The sequence below is a fragment of the Bombina bombina genome, chromosome 3 (genome assembly GCF_027579735.1).
Source record: "Bombina bombina isolate aBomBom1 chromosome 3, aBomBom1.pri, whole genome shotgun sequence".
Classification (NCBI taxonomy): domain Eukaryota; kingdom Metazoa; phylum Chordata; class Amphibia; order Anura; family Bombinatoridae; genus Bombina; species Bombina bombina.
Window position 1 is genome coordinate 672,701,013 of NC_069501.1, and position 19,518 is coordinate 672,720,530.

At 39.0% G+C, this 19,518-nt stretch overlaps 1 protein-coding gene across 1 annotated transcript in view; it reads right to left on the minus strand.

Annotated features, from left to right (window-relative positions):
* The window catches only part of UNC45B (unc-45 myosin chaperone B), an 83,866-nt gene extending 67,098 nt beyond the window's left edge, over positions 1–16,768 (minus strand). The window contains exons 1-3 of the mRNA XM_053707426.1: positions 16,617–16,768; positions 13,250–13,411; positions 12,509–12,545 (exon numbers count right to left, since the gene is read on the minus strand). Coding sequence (XP_053563401.1) covers positions 12,509–12,545; positions 13,250–13,411 — 199 coding nt within the window. The 5' untranslated portion in view covers positions 16,617–16,768. The remainder of the gene's footprint in view (positions 1–12,508; positions 12,546–13,249; positions 13,412–16,616) is intronic.
* Positions 16,769–19,518: the final 2,750 nt, after the last annotated feature.

The window sequence follows — 19,518 nt, forward strand, 5'->3', positions numbered from 1 at the left end:
ATAATCCGCAAAACTCCCACAACGCAAATAACTAACGCCTAGATTTAGAGTTTTGCGTTAGAAGGGGTGCGTTAGCTACGCGTGTTTTTTTCCCCCCGCACCTTTTATACAACGCTGGTATTGAGAGTTCTCTGAAGGGCTGCGTTAGGCTCCAAAAAGGGAGCGTACAGGCATATTTACCGCCACTTCAACCCTCAATACCAGCGTTGCTTACGGACACGGCCACCTTCAAAAACGTGCTCGTGCACGATTCCCCCATAGGAAACAATGGGGCAGTTTGAGCTGAAAAAAAACCTAACACCTGCAAAAAAGCAGCGTTCAGCTCCTAACGCAGCCCCATTGTTTCCTATGGGGAAACACTTCCTAAATCTGCACCTAACATGTACCCCGAGTCTAAACACCCCTAACCTTACACTTATTAACCGCTAATCTGCCGCCCCCGCTATCGCTGACCCCTGCATTATATTATTTACCCCAAATCTGCCGCTCCGGACACCGCCGCAACCTACATTGTCCCTATGTACCCCTAATCTGCTGCCCCTAACATCGCCGACACCTATATTATATTTATTAACCCCTAGTCTGCCCCCCCCAACGTCGCCGCTACCTACCTACACTTATTAACCCCTAATCTGCCGACCGGACCTCACCGCTATTATAATAAATGTATTAACCCCTAAAGCTAAGTCTAACCCTAACCCTAACACCCCCCTAAGTTAAATATAATTTAAATCTAACGAAATAAAATAAATCTTATTAAATAAATTATTCCTATTTAAAGCTAAATACTTACCTGTAAAATAAACCCTAATATAGCTACAATATAAATAATAATTATATTGTAGCTATTTTAGGATTAATATTTATTTTACAGGCAACTTTGTATTTATTTTAACCAGGTACAATAGCTATTAAATAGTTAATAACTATTTAATAGCTACCTAGTTAAAATAATTACAAAATTACCAGTAAAATAAATCCTAACCTAAGTGACAATTAAACCTAACACTACACTATCAATAAATAAATTAATTAACTACCTACAATTATCTACAATTAAATCAACTAAACTAAATTACAAAAACAAACAAACACTAAATTACAAAAAACAAACACTAAATTACAAAAAATAAAAAAAGATTACAAGAATTTTAAACTAATTACACCTACTCTAAGGCCCCTAAAAAACAGAATTTATGCTTACCTGATAAATTACTTTCTCTTACGGTGTATCCAGTCCACGGATTCATCCTTACTTGTGGGATATTCTCAATCCCTACAGGAAGTGGCAAAGAGAGCACACAGCAAAGCTGTCCATATAGCTCCCCTCAGGCTCCGCCCCCCCAGTCATTCGACCGACGGTTAGGAGAAAAAGGAGAAACTATAGGGTGCAGTGGTGACTGTAGTTTACTAAAATAAATTTGAACCTGACTTAATTGCCAGGGCGGGCCGTGGACTGGATAAACCGTAAGAGAAAGTAATTTATCAGGTAAGCATAAATTCTATTTTCTCTTACATGGTGTATCCAGTCCACGGATTCATCCTTACTTGTGGGATACCAATACCAAAGCTTTAGGACACGGATGAAGGGAGGGAACAAGTCAGGTAACCTAAACGGAAGGCACCACTGCTTGCAAAACCTTTCTCCCAAAAAAAGTCTCCGAAGAAGCAAAAGTATCGAATTTGTAAAATTTGGCAAATGTATGCAGTGAAGACCAAGTCGCTGCCTTACAAATCTGTTCAACAGAAGCCTCATTCTTGAAAGCCCATGTGGAAGCCACAGCTCTGGTGGAATGAGCTGTAATTCGTTCAGGAGGCTGCCGTCCAGCAGTCTCATAAGCCAATCGGATGATGCTTTTCAGCCAGAAGGAAAGAGAGGTAGCAGTCGCTTTCTGACCTCTCCTCTTACCAGAATACACAACAAACAAGGATGATGTTTGCCTGAAATCTTTAGTTGCTTTTAAATAGAATTTTAAAGCACGAACCACATCAAGATTGTGCAACAGTCGTTCCGTCTTAGAAACTGGATTAGGGCACAGAGAAGGAACAATGATTTCCTGGTTAATATTCTTATTAGAAACCACTTTTGGAAGGAAATCAGGTTTGGTACGCAAAACAACCTTATCTGCATGGAACACCAGATAGGGTGAATTACACTGCAAAGCAGACAATTCAGAAACTCTTCGAGCAGAGGATAAAGCTACTAAAAACAAAACTTTCCAAGATAATAACTTAATATCTATGGAATGCAAAGGTTCAAACGGAACCCCTTGAAGAACTGAAAGAACTAAATTTAGACTCCATGGAGGAGCCACAGGTCTGTAGACAGGCTTGATTCTAACTAGGGCCTGTGCAAATGCCTGAACGTCTGGTACAGCTGCCAGACGCTTGTGTAACAGGATAGACAGAGCAGATATCTGTCCCTTTAAGGAACTAGCTGACAGACCTTTCTCCAAACCTTCTTGGAGAAAAGACAATATCCTTGGAATCCTAACCTTACTCCACGAGTAACCCTTGGATTCACACCAACAAAGATATTTCCGCCATATCTTATGGTAAATCTTCCTGGTGACAGGCTTTCTGGCCTGTATCAGAGTATCTATAACTGATTCAGAGAAACCACGCTTAGCTAGAATTAAGCGTTCAATCTCCAAGCAGTCAGTTGCAGAGAAACTAGATTTGGATGCTTGAAAGGACCTTGAATTAGAAGATCCTGCCTCGATGGCAGTTTCCATGGTGGGACCGATGACATGTCCACTAGGTCTGCATACCAAGTCCTGCGTGGCCACGCAGGTGCTATCAAAATTACCGAAGCCTTCTCCTGTTTTATTCTGGCTACTAGCCGAGGAAGAAGAGGAAACGGTGGAAGACATAAGCTAGACTGAATGACCAAGGCGCTATCAATGCATCTATCAATCTATCAATGCCGCCTTGGGATCCCTGGATCTGGATCCGTAAAGGGGAAGTTTGGCGTTCTGACGGGACACCATCAAATCAAATTCTGGAGTGCCCCATAGCTGGGTCAGCTGAGCAAAAACCTCCGGGTGGAGTTCCCACTCCCCCGGATGGAAAGTCTGACGACTTAGAAAATCCGCCTCCCAGTTGTCTACCCCTGGGATGTGAATTGCGGATAGATGGCAGGAGTGATCCTCCGCCCATTTGATGATCTTGGATACTTCCTTCATCGCTAGGGAACTCTTTGTTCCTCCCTGATGATTGATGTACGCTACAGTCGTGATGTTGTCCGACGAAATCTGATGAATTTGGCCTTCGCTAGTGGAGGCCACGCCTGGAGCGTATTGAATATCGCTCTCAGCTCCAAATGTTTATTGGGAGAAGAGATTCTTCCCGAGACCATAGACCCTGAGCTTTCAGGGAGTCCCAGACCGCACCTCAGCCTAACAGACTGGCATCGGTCTTAACAATGATCCACTCCGGCCTGCGGAAACTCATTCCCTGAGACAGGTGATCCTGAGACAACCACCAGAGAAGAGAGTCTCTGGTTTTCTGGTCCATTTGTATTTGAGGAGACAAATCTGCATAATCCCCATTCCACTGTTTGAGCATGCACAGTTGCAGTGGTCTGAGATGAATTCGGGCAAAGGGGACTACGTCCATTGCCGCAACCATTAGACCGATTACCTCCATGCACTGAGCCACAGAAGGCCGAGGAATGGAATGAAGAACTCGGCAAGTATTCAAAAGTTTTGACTTCCTGACTTTCTGACCTGTCAGAAAGATTTTCATTTCTACCGAGTCTATTAGTGTTCCCAGGAAGGGAACCCTTGTGAGCGGGGACAGAGAACTTTTTTCTACGTTCACCTTCCACCCGTGAGACCTTAGAAAGGCCAGAACAATGTCCGTATGAGCCTTGGCTCTGTGAAAAGACGACGCCTGTATTAAGATGTCGTCTAGGTAAGGTGCTACTGCAATGCCCCGCGGTCTTAGTACCGCTAGAAGGGACCCTAGCACCTTTGTGAAAATTCTGGGAGCAGTGGCCAACCCGAAAGGAAGGGCCACGAACTGGTAATGTTTGTACAGAAAGGCGAACCTTAGGAACTGATGGTGATCTTTGTGGATAGGAATATGTAGGTACGCATCCTTTAGATCCACGGTAGTCATATATTGACCTTCCTGGATCATCGGCAAGATTGTCCGAATGGTTTCCATCTTGAAAGATGGAACTCTGAGGAATTTGTTTAGAATTCTTAGATCCAGGATTGGCCTGAAAGTTCCTTCCTTTTTGGGAACTACGAACAGGTTTGAGTAAAATCCCAGTCCTTGTTCGGCAATTGGAACTGGGTGTATCACTCCCATTTTTAGTAGATCTTCTACACAGGGTAAGAACGCCTGTTTCTTTGTTTGGTCTGAAGACAAACGAGAAATGTGGAACCTTCCCCTTGGGGGAGAATCCTTGAATTCTAGAAGGTACCCCTGAGCAACTATTTCTAATGCCCAGGGATCTGGAAAATCTCTTGCCCAAGCCTGAGCAAAGAGAGAAAGTCTGCCCCCTACTAGATCCGATCCCGGATCGGGTGCTGTCTTGGTAGCAGGAGCAGGCTTCTTGGCCTGTTTACCCTTATTCCAGCCCTGCAAGGGTTTCCAGGTTGCTTTGGGCTGTGAAGCGTTATCTTGCTTTGCAGCAGCAGAGGTTGCAGCAGGTCCGCTCCTGAAGTTACGAAAGGAGTGAAAATTAGCCTTGTTTTTGGCCTTAAACGGCCTATCTTGTGGAAGGGCATGGCCCTTTCCCCCAGTGATATCCGAAATAATTTCTTTCAGCTCTGGGCCAAACAGGGTTTTCCCCTTGAAAGGAATATTTAACAGTTTCGTTTTGGACGACACATCCGCCGACCACGATTTGAGCCAAAGCGCTCTTCGCGCCACAATAGCAAAACCTGAGTTTTTCGCTGCTAACTTAGCTAATTGTAAAGCGGCATCAGTGATAAAAGAATTAGCCAGCTTTAGAGCATGAATTCTATCCATGACCTCGTTGTATGAAGTCTCCCTCTGGAGCGACTCCTCCAGAGCCTCAAACCAAAAAGCCGCTGCAGTAGTAACCGGAATAATGCAGGCAATTGGTTGAAGAAGAAAACCTTGCTGAACAAATATTTTCTTCAGCAATCCTTCCAATTTTTTATCCATAGGATCTTTGAAAGCACAACTGTCCTCTATTGGTATAGTTGTACGCTTCGCAAGTGTTGAAACAGCTCCCTCTACCTTAGGGACCGTCTGCCACGCGTCCCGCCTGGGGTCGTTTATGGGGAACATTTTCTTAAAGATAGGGGGGGACAAAGGGTACACCTGGTCTCTCCCACTCCCTAGTCACAATATCCGCCACCCTCTTTGGGATCGGAAATGCCTCGGTGTATACAGGGACCTCTAAAAACCTGTCCATTTTACACAGTTTTTCTGGGACCACCATGGGGTCACAATCATCCAGCGTAGCTAAAACCTCCTTAAGCAGGACGCGGAGGTGTTCCAGCTTAAATTTAAACGCTAAGGAATCTGACTCTGCCCGCTGAGAAACTTTTCCTGTGTCAGAAATTTCTCCCTCAGACAGACCGTCCCTCACTGCTACCTCTGAGTGTTGTGAGGGTACTACAGATAAATAATCCAAAGCTTCTGATTGCTCATCCTCTGTATTTAAAACTGAGCTATCGCGCTTTCTTGGAAAAACTGTCAGTTTGGATAAAAATGCTGCAAGGGAATTATCCATTACTGCTGCTAATTGTTGTAAAGTAATAGGGGCCGATGCGCTAGAGGTACTAGGCATCGCTTGTGCGGGCGTAACTGGTGTTGACACATGGGGAGAGGAAGGAGGGCTATCCTCATTACCTTCCGTTAAAGAATCATCTTGGGCTACATTTTTAAGTGTCACTGCATGGTCTTTAAAATGCTTAGATGTTTTAGCACACTTTAAACACAAATGCAATGGGGGTACCGCCATGGCTTTTAAACATAAAGAACAAGGTCTATCTGAAGGCTCAGACATGTTTGACAGACTTAGACAGCACTACAATACAGTAAAAGTCACTTTTTGAAAAAACGTTACTGTGTCTTTAAATAATAAAAAGCACACACTTTTTTACCAAATCACCAAAAAACATCCGATCTTTATGAAATTTTCACCACATGATTCCAATGCTTTGAAATGATTGCACACAAATTTTCAAATCAATTAACCCCTTATTGCCCAAACCGGAGCAAATTTAAGTAAACTACCGGTTTAACACACTACAGCACGGTGCCACAGTCTTTGCTCTGGCCCTACCTTCCTTTAGGGTTATTTGTAGAAGAAAATAAGCCTCCCTGAAGTCCTCCTGTACTCTCAGGACTCTACACGTGAAGCTTCATGAAGCTGCCTTGCAAAACAACTGAGGCGTGAAAATGAGGCCCCCTCCCTCTTCATTCCGGAGTTATGGGGCCTTCCTGAATCAGATTAGGTGTCTTACAATATGCCAGGCGTAATAAAAACCCCAAAAGTGTTCCCAACGTCTAAAACACTTCAACAAATATAAGATTACCCTAATAAAGTAATCGATTTAGCCCATCACAGTGTCTACCAGTATTTAAGCCCTTAACTGAAGCCATCCTTCTATACTGCATCTCAGAAAATGGCTTACCTTCCCACATGGGGATTTCTATCAGTCTTCTAGCATTACCAGGTATTGTTAGAAAAATGACTGAGTATACCTTAAGCAGTTAAGCCTGCAAACTGTTCCCCCCAACTGAAGTTCTCCGGTACTCAACAGTCCTGTGTGAGAACAGCAATGGATTTTAGTTACAACATGCTAAAATCTTTTTCCTCTCAGCAGAAATCTTCATCACTTTCTGCCTCAGAGTAAATAGTACAAACCGGCACTATTTTAAAATAACAAACTCTTGATTGAAGAAATAAAAAAACTACAAATCTAACACCACATACTCTTTACCCTCCCGTGGAGCTGCTACTTGTTAGAGCGGCAAAGAGAATGACTGGGGGGGCGGAGCCTGAGGGGAGCTATATGGACAGCTTTGCTGTGTGCTCTCTTTGCCACTTCCTGTAGGGATTGAGAATATCCCACAAGTAATGATGAATCCGTGGACTGGATACACCATGTAAGAGAAAGTAATTTATCTCTAAGCCCCCTAAAAAATAACAAAGCCCTCAAAATTAAAAAATGCCCTACCCTATTCTAAAATAAAAAGTTTACAGCTCTTTTACCTTACCAGCCCTTAAAAGGGCCTTTTGCGGGGCATGCCCCAAAGAAAACAGCTCTTTTGCATTTAAATAAACATACAATACCCCCCCAACATTACAACCCACCACCCACATACCCCTAATCTAACCCAAACCCCCCTTAAAAAACCTAACACTAAGCCCCTGAAGATCTCCCTACCTTATCTTCACCACGCCGGGTATCACCGATCCGTCCAGAAGGGGCTCCAAAGTCTTCATCCTATCCGGCAAGAAGAGGTCCAGGAGAGGCTCCGAAATCTTCATCCTATCCGGCAAGAAGAGGACATCCGGACCGGCAAACATCTTCATCCAAGCGGCATCTTCTATCTTCATCCATCCGACGAGGAGCGGCTCATCTTCAAGACCTCCGGCGCGGAACATCCTCTTCTCCCGACGACTAGACGACGAATGAAGGTTCCTTTAAGGAACGTCATCCAAGATGGCGTCCCTCGAATTCCGATTGGCTGATAGGATTCTTTCAGCCAATCGGAATTAAGGTAGGAAAAATCTGATTGGCTGATTTAATCTGGATCAGCCAATCGGATTGAACTTGAATCTGATTGCCTGATTCAATCAGCCAATTAGATTTTTCCTACCTTAATTCCGATTGGCTGATAGAATCCTATCAGCCAATCGGAATTCGAGGGACGCCATCTTGGATGACGTCCCTTAAAGGAACCTTCATTCGTCGTCTAGTCGTCGGGAGAAGAGGATGTTCCGCGCCAAAGGTCTTGAAGATGGAGCCGCTCCTCGTCGGATGGATGAAGATAGAAGATGCCGCTTGGATGAAGATGTTTGCCGGTCCGGATGTCCTCTTCTTGCCGGATAGGATGAAGACTTCGGAGCCTCTTCTGGACCTCTTCTTGCCGGATAGGATGAAGACTTCGGAGCCTCTTCTGGACGGATCGGTGATACCCGGCGTGGTGAAGATAAGGTAGGGAGATCTTCAGGGGCTTAGTGTTAGGTTTTTTAAGGGGGGTTTGGGTTAGATTAGGGGTATGTGGGTGGTGGGTTGTAATGTTGGGGGGGTATTGTATGTTTTTTTTACAGGCAAAAGAGCAGAATTCTTTGGGGCATGCCCCGCAAAAGGCCCTTTTAAGGGCTGGTAAGGTAAAAGAGCTGTAAACTTTTTATTTTAGAATAGGGTAGGGCATTTTTTTATTTTGGGGGGCTTTGTTATTTTTTTAGGGGGCTTAGAGTAGGTGTAATTAGTTTAAAATTCTTGTAATCTTTTTTATTTTTTGTAATTTAGTGTTTGTTTTTGTAATTTAGTGTTTGTTTTTGTAATTTAGTTTAGTTGATTTAATTGTAGATAATTGTAGGTAGTTTATTTAATTAATTTATTGATAGTGTAGTGTTATGTTTAATTGCAACTTAGGTTAGGATTTATTTTACTGGTAATTTTGTAATTATTTTAACTAGGTAGCTATTAAATAGTTATTAACTATTTAATAGCTATTGTACCTGGTTAAAATAAATACAAAGTTGCCTGTAAAATAAATATAAATCCTAAAATAGCTACAATGTAATTATTATTTATATTTTAGCTATATTAGGGTTTATTTTACAGGTAAGTATTTAGCTTTAAATAGGAATAATTTATTTAATAAGATTTATTTTATTTCGTTAGATTTAAATTATATTTAACTTAGGGGGGTGTTAGTGTTAGGGTTAGACTTAGCTTTAGGGGTTAATACATTTATTATAGTAGCGGTGAGGTCCGGTCGGCAGATTAGGGGTTAATACTTGAAGTTAGGTGTCAGCGATGTTAGGGGGGGCAGATTAGGGGTTAATACTATTTATTATAGGGTTTTTGAGGCGGGAGTGAGGCGGTTTAGGGGTTAATTCATTTATTATAGTGGCGGCGAGGTCCGGTCGGCAGATTAGGGGTTAATTAGTGTAGGTAGGTAGCGGCGACGTTGGGGGGGGCAGATTAGGGGTTAATAAATATTATGTAGGTGTCGGGGATGTTAGGGGCAGCAGATTAGGGGTACATATGGATAATGTAGGTTGCGGCGGTGTACGTTCGGCAGATTAGGGTTTAAAAAAATTAATTATAGTGGCGGTGATGTGGGGGGACCTCGGTTTAGGGGTACATAGGCAGTTTATGGGTGTTAGTGTACTTTAGAGCACAGTAGTTAAGAGCTTTATGAACCGGTGTTAGCCCAGAAAGCTCTTAACTCCTGACTTTTTTCTGCGGCTGGAGTCTTGTCGTTAGAGTTCTAACGCTCACTTCAGCCAAGACTCTAAATACCAGCGTTAGAAAGATCCCATTGAAAAGATAGGATACGCAATTGACGTAAGGGGATCTGCGGTATGGAAAAGTCGCGGCTGGAAAGTGAGCGTTAGACCCTTTCCTGACTGACTCTAAATACCAGCGGGCGGCCAAAACCAGCGTTAAGACCCCCGAACGCTGGTTTGGACGGCTAACGCAGAACTCTAAATCTAGGCGTATTTAAATTACTACGCCCCCTAACCTAACAAACCCTAACCAAACACCCTCTAAATTAACCCCAATTGCCTAAATTAAAAAATACTAATTTACAATTAAAATAAAAAAGCTAACATTACATAAAATAATAAACCAAATTATCTAAAATAAAAAATTAAGCCTAATCCCTATGAAAATAACCCCCCCCCCCCAAATAAAAGCACCCCCTAATCTAATACTAAACTACCAATAGCCCTTAAAATGGCCTTTTGTAGGGCATTGCCCTAAGTTAAACAGCTCTTTTACCTTAAAAAATATTAAGTCCCCCTCTAACAGTAAAACCCACCACCCAACAAACCCCCAAAATAAAAAAACACTAAAAAATCCTAAACTACCAATTGCCCCTAAAGGGGCATTTGTATGGGCATTGTCCTTAAAAGGGCATTCAGCTCTTTTACTGCCATTAAAAGGGCATTCAGCCCTAATCTAAAAAAAACAAACCCCCCAAAAATTAAAAAAAGCCTAAGTCTAACCCCCAAATAGGTACTCACCATTCCTGAAGTCCGGCGGAGAAGGTCCTGTTCCAGGCGGTGACGTCTTCTTCCAAGCGGCCGACATCTACTTCCAAGCGGGGACCACTTCCTTCTTCATCCAGGACCAAGCCGGCGCAGAGCGGAGATGAGCGCAGAGCAGGACCGGTGACCGCAGAGCCATGGAGCGTGGAGGATCCTCTTTGTACGAACGCCGCCGTACACTGAATAGTGAATTCAAGGTACGCGTTTAAATATGGCATCCTTTGCATTCCTATTGGTTGATTTGATTCTTCAAATTCAAATCAGCCAATAGGATGAGAGCTACTGAAATCCTATTGACTGATTTTTGCCTTTTAAGGGCAATGCCTATACAAATGCCCCTTTAGGGGCAATGGGTAGTTTAGGATTTTTTTGTGTTAGGTTTTTTTATTTTGGGGGTTTGGTGGGTGGTGGGTTTTACTGTTAGAGAGGGGACTAAGTATTTTTTAAGATAAAAGAGCTGTTTAACTTAGGGCAATGCCCTACAAAAGGCCCTTTTAAAGGGACATGAAACCCACATTTTTTCTTTCATGATTTAGAAAGAGAATGCAGTTTTAAACATCTTTCTAATTTACTTCTATTATCTAATTTGTTTTATTCTTTTGATATTCTTGGCTGAAAAGCATATCTAGATATGCTCAGTAGCTGCTGATTGGTTGCTGCACATAGAAGCCTCGTGTGATTGGCTCATCGTGTGCATTGCTTTTTCTTCATCTAAGGATATCTAAAAAATGAAGCAAAATAAATAATAGAAGTAAATTGTAATGTTGTTTAAATTTGTATGTTCTATCTGAATCATGAAAGAAAGATTTTGGGTTTAGTGGCCCTTTAAGGGCTATTGGTAGTTTAGTATTAGATTAGGGGGTGTTTTTATTTTGGGGGGGCTTTTTTATTTTGATAGCGATTAGGTTTCATTTTTTTATTTTTGATAATTTGGTTTATTATTTTATGTAATGTTAAACTTTTTTATTTTTTTTAATCTTAGATTTATTTAATTTTAGTTTTGTTTTTTTTTAAGTAATGTTAGCTTTTTTATTTTAATTGTAACTTAGTATTTTTTAATTTAGGTAATTGTGGTTAATTTAGGGGGTGTTAGGTTAGGGGGGCTTAGTAATTTAATTAGTTATTAGCATTGTGGGGGTTTGGCGGATTAGGGGTTAATAGGTTATTTAGGGTAGTTTTATTAGGTTTATTGCGTTGTGGGTTAATGGCGGATTAGGGGTTAATAGTTTTATTAGGTGTATTGCGATGTGGGTTAATGGCGGATTAGAAGTTAATTTACTTTATTAGTTATTGCGGTGGGGGATTGCGGTTGACAGGTAGATAGATTGCACATGCGTTAGCTGTTAGTTAATATTTTCAGGTAGTTACGGGAGTTACGGTGCTCATATTTTTAGTGCAAGGGTTGCTGTGCCTGCCTATGCATAAGTCCTTGCGCTGAATATGTGATACCGATTTGCGACACGGTTCTATGTTAGCTTATGGGAGTAAAAATTGTGGGCGACGGGTGAAACATAGGTGCTGCATTTATATGCGGCGCCGTATATGTGATTACCAAAACCGCGTAAAAAACGGCGTTGCTGGCTTTTGCGGGCAACAATGCATATGTAATCTTGCCCCTTATCTCCAGAAAGATATAAATAAATAAACTGAGGGCTATTAAATGATACATGGCGGCCGATTTATGAAAGTGCGAACGGACATGATACGATGTAGCGTGTCATGTCCGCCGCACATCAATAAATGCCGACAGCATTATAATTGCACAAGCAGTTCTTGTGAATTGCTTGTGCAATGCCGCCCCCTGCCGAAACAGGGGCATTGTCTAAAAAATTATATTATTTAAATATGTATAGTATAGAGGAGATAAGGGTAAAAGGTGACATTATAGAGACCTTCAAATATATGAAGGAACTTAATAAAGTGAAAGCTGAAAGCATTTTCCACAAAAATAAAATAAAATACCAAAACAAAAGGTCACAATCATAAGTTAGAGGGTAGCAGGTTCAGGAGAAATGTAAGGAAGGTTTTTTTTTTTTATAGAAAGGGTGGTGTATGCATGGATTAGACTTCCAATAGAGGTGGCAGACACACAAAATAATTAAAAAATGCCTGGGACATGTATAAGGCTATCCTAAGAAATAAGTATGTTTAATTAATATGGGTAGAATAGAGCCTTTGAGTTTTTTTCTACCATCAAATTATATGTTTTTCATGTTACTTGACTTCGTTTCCTTAGCGGGACTATCTCCCTGTGGCTAATATGTCTGTGTTCCTCATGCTTACCTTTTGTTGAATCTGTCACAGCCTGCACATAATTTTCCTGTTTGAACAAAAGAGAGATGTATTTTAAGTTTTAGATTTAAAATTGTAGATTAGCATAATATTATTGACAGGCAGACAAACAGACAGACAGGCAGACAGACAGACAGACAGACAGACAGATAGATAGATAGATAGATAGATAGATAGATAGATAGATTTACAGAGTACTAGAGTTTTTAAGGTATAGCCTCTTTAGCATGGTACCGTTAGCGTTAGGAGTAGGACCCAACTCTGGAGCTCACTTGAATAGCATTGGGTTTATTAAAGGGACATGAAAACCAGGCTTTTTAAAAGCTGCTTATTGGTGGTTGCACATATATGCCTATTGTCATTGGCTTTCAGGTAACTTTCAGTAGTATATTTCTGCTCCTTTTACAAATGATACCAAGAGAATGAAGCAAATTAGAAAATAGAAGTAAATTGGAAAGTTGTTTAACAGTGTATGGTGTATCTGAATCATGAAAGAAAAAAATAGGGTTTCATGTCCCTTTACTTCTAGCCAATAATAATAAAATGTTATATGTATAAATTTACTGCAGTATGCCCCTGAAGTGAGCACCTTGTGAAGGTTCTGCTTTCCTTTGACTAATCCATATTGACAACCCTCCACCCTAATTAGGAAATGATATAAGTGAGACTGCATGACCTTCAGTTTATTTCTGCATTATAAAGCTACAAAGGTCCATACATCTCTGTTCTCACCTTTTTAAGGTAACAGGCTGCCCTGTTTCTGTACAGCAGAGCCTGTATCTTCTTGTCTGTTATAAGTTTCAGGGCTTTACTGTAGCAGTCTATAGCCTGGTCATAATCATTAGCCTTGAAATATTTGTTGCCCTCTTCCTTTAGCTGAATGGGATCTTCCATCTGCAAATAAACAAACAATTTAAATTAAAGATGTACATTTTATATGTTTGATTTTAGAAACTGTTAATTGCATATACTATAAGTGAAACATAAAGTAGCAGAACAACTCAGATCTGGTAAAGCATATGTACTATTTCCATGTGACTTTCTTGAATACAACTTTTATTTTTATGTTTGAAGAGATGAGTCACTGTCTTATAATAGAGCTGATGGAATTGTTTTTGTCAGCCAGTAAGCACCTGATACTAGAGTATGAATTGTGCATACAATTCCATTTCCTGACAGTTACAATACAGCTTTAACAGTTTGTACATATTACTTTTCATGCACTATTTGTTACATGTTTAACATATAGATATATAGTTTACATTAGTTGATGGGGGCATTACCTGTGCTAATATATAAGGAAAGAACAGGTCACACACTAGTTATCACAATTTATCAACTGTATTACATAAAACCTGCACACCGGCAAATGTAGTTGCAGTGACACTAGTTGCTGAAGATTTTGGTGGTAAAAGTTAGTTGTTTGAAAGTGCACATGTGCTATACAATTCTGTATCACTGTATAATCATACTTTATATTGAGTCTGAATAAGGACATATGAATACAAATATAAACTACTGAAGTAATAAAGTATTGATAGTTTTCTATTGAGATCATTTTGCAAACTAAAAAAACAAACCATAGAGTACCCTCTCTTGTCCAGGTTAAAAGCAATAACGGTCAGTAAGATGAGACAAAAGTAAAAGGAAATAAAGTGATACAGAGATACTAGATGAGAGGGGGAGGAGTTGTCACAAATGTGTCTGTATGAGTGTGATCAGTGTAAGTGTAAAACAAAACAAAACACAGGCAAGAGACTGAATAAACACTTTTAGAGCAGAGTCTTACGTACAGACATCTAAAGACATACAACTGTACAAACAACTACACATACAGTATATATGGGAAAAAAGTATGAAAAACAAATATATTTGCATCTTTATAATTAGACAAATGGCTTGTTTATTTACACACACACTTATCAAAACAGAATGCACCTGTCATGGTTGATTATATATTTCCTACCTGTTCTAGGTTAAATTTTTTGCATATATTGTGTATTATTATTGTTTTTGTATTTTATTGTACCCTACTGTATCAATGCAATGTTTTGTGGACCCAGGACATACTTGAAAACGAGAGAAATCTCAATGTATCCTTCCTGGTAAAATATTTTATACAGTATTGATAGATAGATAAATAGATAGATAAATAGATAGATGGTAGATAGATAAATGATAGATAGATGATAGAGAGATAAATAGATAGGTAGATAGATAGATAGATAGGTAGATAAATATGCAATATTAATAGGGGGATATCCAAATGTTTCTAAAGGGCCTTCACATTTATCATAACATACAGGTTTTTTATTTTATTTTTCAAAATTAGTTATATTTGAGCCATTTCTATAAAGTAATTTCCACAGATTTTGCCCATTTCTATGTAATTTTCTGCAAGTAAACTCTGCAAACTTTTTTACAGTGTGAAAAGATAAAAATGAATATAGCTACTTTTATAAAATGTTATTGTAAAAAATATTTGACAAATAAATTATTTGGACGAATAAAAACAGTAACTAGTGATTCTATACATTGTCCACAAATATATAAGCAAAACAATTGCCACTTGATTGATCAAATGTACATGAAGAAAAATTTAAATCATAGGTTGGTGTGAACTAAATACAATATATATATAATGCTATTAAATGTATTTGAAACCACATGTTTCATTGACTTGGCATAAGGAAAAGCTGACACATCCAACCACTTATGAAATCAAGCTTTTTTTTTTTTAAATCTCATTTGTATAGTTTATCCAATAAATGAAAGTAGATATACATGATTGCCTGATAATGTCACGTGTGCTCTTGTAGACTGGGTCATTTAAAAAATGCTGAGATTTATAATATATTAATATATATATATATAATACAAAGCTGGAAATCTCTTATTAGTCAACTAGTCCTAGCATGATATTATGGTGGAGGAAACTAGAAATAAGGGTTAGAAATCACTACAGTAAAGTAAACAGAATAGTTGTTTTTATATGACAAGAACATTTAGTTTAGGATATTTTCTTTTACATATGGCATAAAGGCCGGACAGTTGTATCTATCAAGCTGAAATTCTCCTGACCATATATGGAAACCAGTTGGTTTCTCTGTGCCATGTGTTGTTGTCACCTGTCACAGCTACAGGGCACACTGAAATGACACATCAAATTCCCCTCCTCCATTCAGCCTCACGGCCTTACACTTTTTTACTTTTTATTCCATTTCTTAATCTCCACATTTTTAGTCAATAAGAGTAGCCTGAAATAATAAATATTAAATCAGATTTACCTGCCTCAATATTATCTAGCAATGTTTTTAATCTTATGAGAAATAATATAAATATCTGTTAGTAAAAAATGGTATTAAATTCTTTTGTGTAATTTTTACAATATGCATATAACTGAAATCACTATTTCTCTGTGGTTTTTTTTACTTGAATTGTAAAAGAGAAATGACATGAACTGCTACTTTGAACATTACAATGCAGAACACATTATGCAGTATAATAAAACACACCATGCATTTTCATCTTTGTGTCTGTGGGTGAACATTAACAAATGTGTTAAATAAAAGACCTCCTTGCACGCACAACTTTACACAGAAATGATTAACACTGAAGTACATTTGTATGGAGCCTATTAGCCTAACGTTTAAGCATTTAAATAAATGAGATCACTGTGCATATAAGATCACTGTAGATCACTGTGCATATAAGATCACTGTGCATATAAGATCACTGTAGATCACTGTGCATATAATATCACTGTGCATATAAGATCACTGTGCATATAAGATCACTGTAGATCACTGTGCATATAAGATCACTGTGCATATAAGATCACTGTAGATCACTGTGCATACAATATCACTGTGCATATAAGATCACTGTAGATCACTGTGCATATAAGATCACTGTGCATATAAGATCACTGTAGATCACTGTGCATATAAGATCACTGTGCATATAAGATCACTGTGCTTATATGTGTGATTAAATAGGCAAGTGCAGACATCAACCTAGTTTAATGTAGTATCAGATAAAATCCCCAAATTAATTCTGCTGTGATTTATATACGTCTAAAAAATATAGTAGAATTTACCTTGAATTTGTGAACAGAGAAACTTTATCTTTCTGTATAATCCTTTTCCTGTGCTGCTAGACTTGTGTTGCTCTGGCAAGCAGCGTCCCCTCTGTGTTATATATAGATCTCAATGAAATGGTCCAGGTCTGTGGAATGCTGGGCAACTAAAAAGATAAGGGGGTGTTTCTTAACAAACAAACTATAAAATCTATCACCATTTAGATACACGGGCCTTTAAATAAAGCAATTAGCAAAATAATAAAAAAGGTCACTAATGTTAAATGTGCACTTCATATATACACTATGCACAGTTGTTACTCTGTTTAAAGTATTCTGAGACCCCCCCTCCTTCAATGGCTGAACCCACCTGTCCTACCATATAGGGATGTGATAGACAGATGACCATTGGAAAACTAGTGCACATGGAGCCCTGATAGTGGGAGATGTTCCAGAGCAGCTGTCATAGCTGGAAGTGTCCAGTAGCTTCTGGAATATGTACACAAATATATTCATGCCAGTAGGCTTTGTTTCATCATTTTGTTGTAGGGCTGCAATTAAAGTTAGGTAAAGTGTAAAGTATTATATTAAGTGTGCATTTCTTATACAGTCATTGGTACTTTAAAGAGGCATTATACTTTACAATTGCAATATAAAGTGTTTAAATATGTTAAAAGGACATCCCAGCCAACACTGGAATCCACATGGATGCATTTGAGTTTTGAATAGAAGCATTTTTGTAATATACATTTATTAGTAAAACTGCTTCTAATAAAAGCTATAGCTGTTTCAAATGTGTATTTAAGTATGCACCGTGCACCAGCATTTTATACACAGCACTTGCTCTGAGTGCCTAAGGTGCTTGTGCCATCTGGTAATGACTACATTTGCTAATTGCTGACATGATACAAGCCCCACTGGAGATCTGGACAGCTTCAGTATTTAAATGCTGGTGCACTGAGAATATCTAGCTATACATCACATGCACGTGCAGAGAAAAATGTTAACACTAAAACAGTGATAACTTTTACTAGAAGCATTTTTGCTAATAAATGTATATTGCAAATATGAGACCTATTTATCAAGCTCCGTACGGAGCTTGTGGGCCTGTGTTTCTGGCGAGTCTTCAGACCGCTGCTCCATAACCCTGTCCGCCTGCTCTGAGCAAGCAGACAGGAATCGCCGCAATTCAACCCGATCAAGTACGATCAGGTTGATTGACACCCCCTGCTGGCGGCCCATTGACCGCGAGTCTGCAGGGGGCGGCGTTGCACCAGCAGCTCTTGTGAGCTGCTTGTGCAATGCTGAATATGGAGAGCGTATTGCTCTCCGCATTCAGTGAGGTCTTCAGGTCGGATCAGGTCTGCAAGATCTTTGATAATTTGGCCTCTATATGTCTATTCAATAGTGTAATTCATCTATGTGCATTTGAATTTTGACTGGAATGTCCCTTTAAGTAAAAAAACAATAATATTATTTCATATTTTTTTCCCTTTTCTAGTTATTTAACTATGAAAATAGTTGGCTTCTAATTTTCCTGAGTAGCTATAAAGTAAGTGGCAGAGCCATGTTGAAACCTAGGTTTCCCTATCTAATCTATTCTGCTAAATACTTTAAACTCTGTTAGTTACCTTAAAGGGACAGTACACCGTAAAATTGTTTTCCAATTAATGTATTTTAAATGACTTGTTATACCAGCTACAGAGTATAAAATGTATGAGAAATCGCATTTTCAGGTTTATTTATGTATATGAATCAGCAAGTTTTGTGCTTTTTAATCATATCCTATTACAATGGGTTGAGCTTCAAGCTAATATCAGATCTCATTATGTTATCACTTTTATTCACACAGACTTGCTTCCTTATCTTATATCTGTGTGTAAAGCAAAGCTCAATACTTAGAAAGGACAATGGAAAATTAACATTTTATTACTTAAACTATCCTGTAACGGTGTAACCCACTGAGACTGTAATCTCTTCTGCTGGCTGTGTTTACATAGTCTGTCAATAGCATATACTCCAGTATCAAAACTTTTAGTATAGGTTGTGATACCACAGGCTAAACCAGCTATTTCATAAGCTGAAAAAGGGGGAAAGGAGCTACTTGTAAACAATTTAATATACTACAGCAGGTAAAATGGATCATTGTGAACAATTTAAAGGGAAGAACATTTTTAGGTGAACTGTCCCTTTAACATTACTATATTTCTCCACAGCCATTGTTTGCAGGCGTTATCTGTCTCTAATTGTCCTCAGCAGAAGATATTAGATAAGAGAAACTTAGGTTTCAACATGGTGGCTCCCATTTTATTTATAGAAACCAAAGTAATTTATAGAAACTAAAATGATACACTAATTTCTTCAATATGTAAACAACTAATATGGGGGTAGCATAAAACTCATAACTAAAGTGCTAAAAAGTACACTAACACCCAACTACCTATTAACCCCTAAACTGAGGCCCTCCCGCATCGCAAATACTAAAATAAAAATTTGAACCCCTAATCTGCCACCCCCAACGTCGCCACCACTATAATAAACATATTAACCCCTAAACCACCACACTCCCGTCTCGCAAACATTAGTTAAATATTATTAACCCCTAATCTGCCGGCCCTAACATCACCGCCACCTACCTACATTTAATAACCCCTAATCTGCCGCCCCTAACGTCGCCGCCACTATATTAAAGTTATTAACCCCTAAACCTAAGTCTAACCCTAAACCTAACACCCACTAACTTAAATATAATTTAAATAAATCTAAATAAATATTCCTATCATTAACAAAATTATTCCTATTTAAAACTAAATACTTACCTGTAAAATAAAACCTAAGCTAGCTACAATATAACTAATAGTTACATTGTAGCTAGCTTAGGGTTTATTTTTATTTTACAGGCAAGTTTGTATTTATTTTAACT